The following is a 3,833-nucleotide window of genomic DNA, read 5'->3' as shown; positions in this document are numbered from 1 at the left end:
GATTGACCATGAGTTGAACTTTAAGAAGCAAGCGAATAAGGTAGCCGCTAGCTGCTTTGGAGTGCTCAGAATGTTGAGGAAGATTCTTCATTTTCTCCCCCCTATAGTTAGGAAAACAGTGGTCCAGGCGCTCATTTTATCACGCCTGGACTACGCGAATGTTTTATATCTGGGAGCCCCTGTGGTCGCCATTAACAGACTTCAAGTTATTCAAAACTGCGCAGCACGACTTCTTACCAATTCTGCCAGGTGGATCTCTGCCAAACCCTCTTTGCATTGCTCACAAGGCACTTTCTAACAAGGGACCCCCAGTTGTCCGATCTCTTATTCAGTTTTATTGCCCAACTAGATCTTTGAGATCAGAAAATAAACACCTGGCCTTAGTACCAATTGTTAAACAAATGCGTAGTGGAGGACGGTGTTTTGGTTACAATGCTGCAAAGCTTTGGAATGGCCTACCATTGACTATTCGATCTGAATCCAATTACATTCTGTTTCGCAGACGCTTGAAAACTTTTTTGTTCCAGTAATTTTTGTCCACTTGGTCTGGGAGTTGCTGCAGCGCTGGGATGCTCTAGGGTAGCCATGTGCTTTATAAATGCACCTTCAATTCAATTTAATTCAATCATTGTACCTGCACGTCACGGCCCAGTTTGGTTTCTGTTCTGTTGGTTGTGGCGTTGGGGACTCAAGGGGGCCATAAACACCTTGTATATGGGATTTGCTCGGCATATACTAGCCCCCTCTCTCCTTTGCCAGGCACACCAGCGCTCACAGCAGCATTTTGCAGCTCTGCAATGGACACTTACCAGAGCGATGGCAGCTGGGATTTGAAGTCCTTCAGCTACAGACCACAGCTGCAAGCAGTAACTGACGGAGCACGTTACATTCCAACCAAAGGGAATGCCGTGACACTTACAAAGAAGGGAGCGAGAAATACCCAGTGGAATCAGGCATCTGAGGAAGGCTTACGCCGAAATGCATAATGCCTGCCACGGTGAATAAATGGTTGCCAATCAGTACCCCGCTGTGTCTTTTGGTCTTTCTTTTGATGGACGTTTCTGCATATATATATATATATAATTGTATATGAAACCAACGCCTGCTCCCAGGAAAGGAAAGGCACGACACAACTCCGGGGTTACTGGCAAGTGGCTTTATTGATTGAAAAGGCGCGTGATGCTATTAGTCCCTGAAAACGCTCAGGCAGACGCGTTTCAAGCCTCCAATGGCTCTCTTCAGTGCCGGTTCCATGAACTCCGCGCTCTCTCAGGGGATCAAACAAGATGCATCTGTGAATTAGACCGCTCCCATTTTGATGTCATCGCGCTCCTCCTCCAATGGAAGGTGTGCTGGCCCCTCACGCACACTCCTTGCCGAGCAGATGCATGCTGGTAAGTGTAGTCCACATATATATATAAATACATCACGAACAGGATCACCTCATTAGGAAGTAACTGGAGGGACACAGCGGGGACATCAGCAAGTCCATTTAATAAGACTGCGACATGACGCGTTTTGGCACAATTGCCTTTCTCAAATGCCATCAACTGCCGAAAATCAGCCCTAACCCGCTTTTGAATATACTGCGGTTCACCCATTGGTGGGAGCCCAGCCGACCCCAGTTCATTGGTGAGTATCACTGCAGCACTGAATCTTAGACTACAGTACCCAGCAGGCATCACAGCTGGGTAAATATCTCCTACAGGTCCCACTTGTTCTCGTAGTGAGCGCTGGTATTCCTGCCAAAAGTTGGTTGTGTGTAAATTAAAAATTCCGGTATCATTATTGTCATGGAGCTTTCCTGAGTTCCCACACGCCCTGCCTCAAATCCAGATCCCAGCATGACTGTAGGACGCTGTTGCAGTGAACGCGCCACTGCGTGAAGTCACGGTCTGCCAATGGCAGCAGGTCCTTGCTGTTTCTGGTTGGGGCGGTCACGGAGTAATCCAATCCCTTGGAAAAGAAAAAAGCAGGCTTAGCCAATATGTATATACTCACACACACACACACACACACATATATACATATTTAGTTATATATATTCTCACACACATATTTATATATATATATGTATATATATATATATACATTCATATATATATACAACACACACAGACACATATATATATATATATGATTTTTCCTCCGTATTATTGCTTGCTCATTGAGATAGAGGTCTGTGATGCAGAAACTGATACACTGTAATATGTGCTTGTCTTTTGTGTGCTCTGTAGATATTGCAATCTACACCAGAGATAAGGATGACCTCTGATGTAAATAAAGCCCCATGTTTTATTATATCTGTTTACCAGTAGCATTCATGTTGGCAACCGGAGGCCTCTTTGCTATTTGCCTGCTCTGATAAAGGAGCATGCTTCTCCAATAGTTAAAGTTTAATCCGTTTTTAGGCTGACACGGAGCGCTAACCGCTTCTATGTTATAAGATCAATCGCCTGCACAGGCAAGAGCTGTGTCCCTGGGGATTTTCGCTCCTACTATGGATAAGGCAGAGCTCTGTCCCCTTGAGGACTGAGGGTTCTATCGCGATGATGGAGAGCTATGTGAAATGTAACGACAGCGCAATGAACATCTGGAACAACCCCCATGTGGTGCTGGCGTTGGGCATCCCCCAGATGATCAGCAACCTTGTGGCGATGACCTTCAATGGGTCTGTCATCATCACCATTGTGTCTTCCCGGAACCTGCACCGCCCCATCTTCATCCTTTTCTGTAACCTGGCTCTCTCTGACCTGCTGGTGAGCTCCTCGGGGTTCTGGATCTCGCTTCTCTTCATCAAAGACCCAGAACACACCATTTTTGGCTCCAAGGAGCTCCTCAACGCGTACTCCTTATATGGCATGTCCATCTTGTCCGCCATCTACAACCTGGTGAGCATCGCCATCGAGCGCTACTTGGCGGTGGTGGGGAGCCTGCGTCTGCAGTGCCGGATCTCCAAGAAGCAGGTCCTGTGTGCTGCCGTAGCCAACTGGGCGGTCTCCATCTTCTTTGGATCCCTGCCTCTCATGGGCTGGAACTGCCTGAAGAAAGAGAAAAGGGGGAGCGCGTCCACTTTGTACGGCCCTTTTTGCATTGACTACTTGATTTCCCTCACTGTTCCTAATTTTGCCGTTGTCCTCTTCCTGCCTCTCTTTTCCTACATTGGCATCATTGTCATACTGAGGAAGCACAAGTTTGTCCTGGGGGACTCTGGGCAGGTGTTGGCCACATACAAGGCAGCTGAGATCCAGGTGGTGAAGACCTGTGCCTTCATCTGGGTTCTAACCATGGTCTCCTACGCCCCGTTCTTCGGAGGGGTCATGTGGGATGCGTCCCACACCTCCTGCCCAGAGGACCTCCAGGCCAGCGTCTTCGTCTTCCGGAATCTCAGCGCCATGATGATCGTCCTCAACTCTTTGGGCAACCCGGTAATCTACACACTTAAGTTCAAAACTTTGGGGAACAATCTCATGTTCTTGAAGTGCCAGTCGAGTCATCGCATAGAAGTGCAGACGGTAGAGAATGCTTAATGGGAGTAGATTAATGAACAAATATGACATTTAAGTGCTGCCAATAATTAGTGGAGAAACACGTCTGTGGAGAGAAAGTGCTCTGTCGCAGATCACACTGGTGCTTAGCAAAAGAGACGGTACTTGTACTCACCAACCTTACCTCCTCACCACATGCTCTAAGTGCTGAAAATTAGAAACGTTCCTTTTTATACACGTCTGTGGTTACTGTCTTAGAAACTCGTTACTTTGTAAATAACAAATGTTACTATTGCCCGACTAACTCATTGTGTTTTTATTGTGCTTGGTAGGATGAAAATGCTG

The 3,833-nt window shown here is 47.0% G+C and overlaps 1 protein-coding gene across 1 annotated transcript; it reads left to right on the top strand.

The window, feature by feature from the left end:
* Positions 1-2,549: 2,549 nt before the first annotated feature.
* Positions 2,550-3,530, top strand: LOC146858851 (lysophosphatidic acid receptor 3-like). Its single transcript, XM_085647129.1, has one exon. The coding sequence runs from the start codon at positions 2,550-2,552 to the stop codon at positions 3,528-3,530; it is 981 nt and encodes a 326-aa protein (XP_085503255.1).
* Positions 3,531-3,833: the final 303 nt, after the last annotated feature.

The sequence above is a fragment of the Triturus cristatus genome, chromosome 3_2 (genome assembly GCF_964204655.1).
Source record: "Triturus cristatus chromosome 3_2, aTriCri1.1, whole genome shotgun sequence".
Classification (NCBI taxonomy): Eukaryota; Metazoa; Chordata; class Amphibia; order Caudata; family Salamandridae; genus Triturus; species Triturus cristatus.
This window is presented reverse-complemented; position numbering and strand designations above follow the sequence as displayed.

What these genes read in the sequence shown, in the direction of transcription:
- LOC146858851 (XM_085647129.1), top strand. Translation starts at nt 2,550, where the DNA reads ATGATGGAGAGCTATGTGAAATGTAACGACAGCGCAATGAACATCTGG.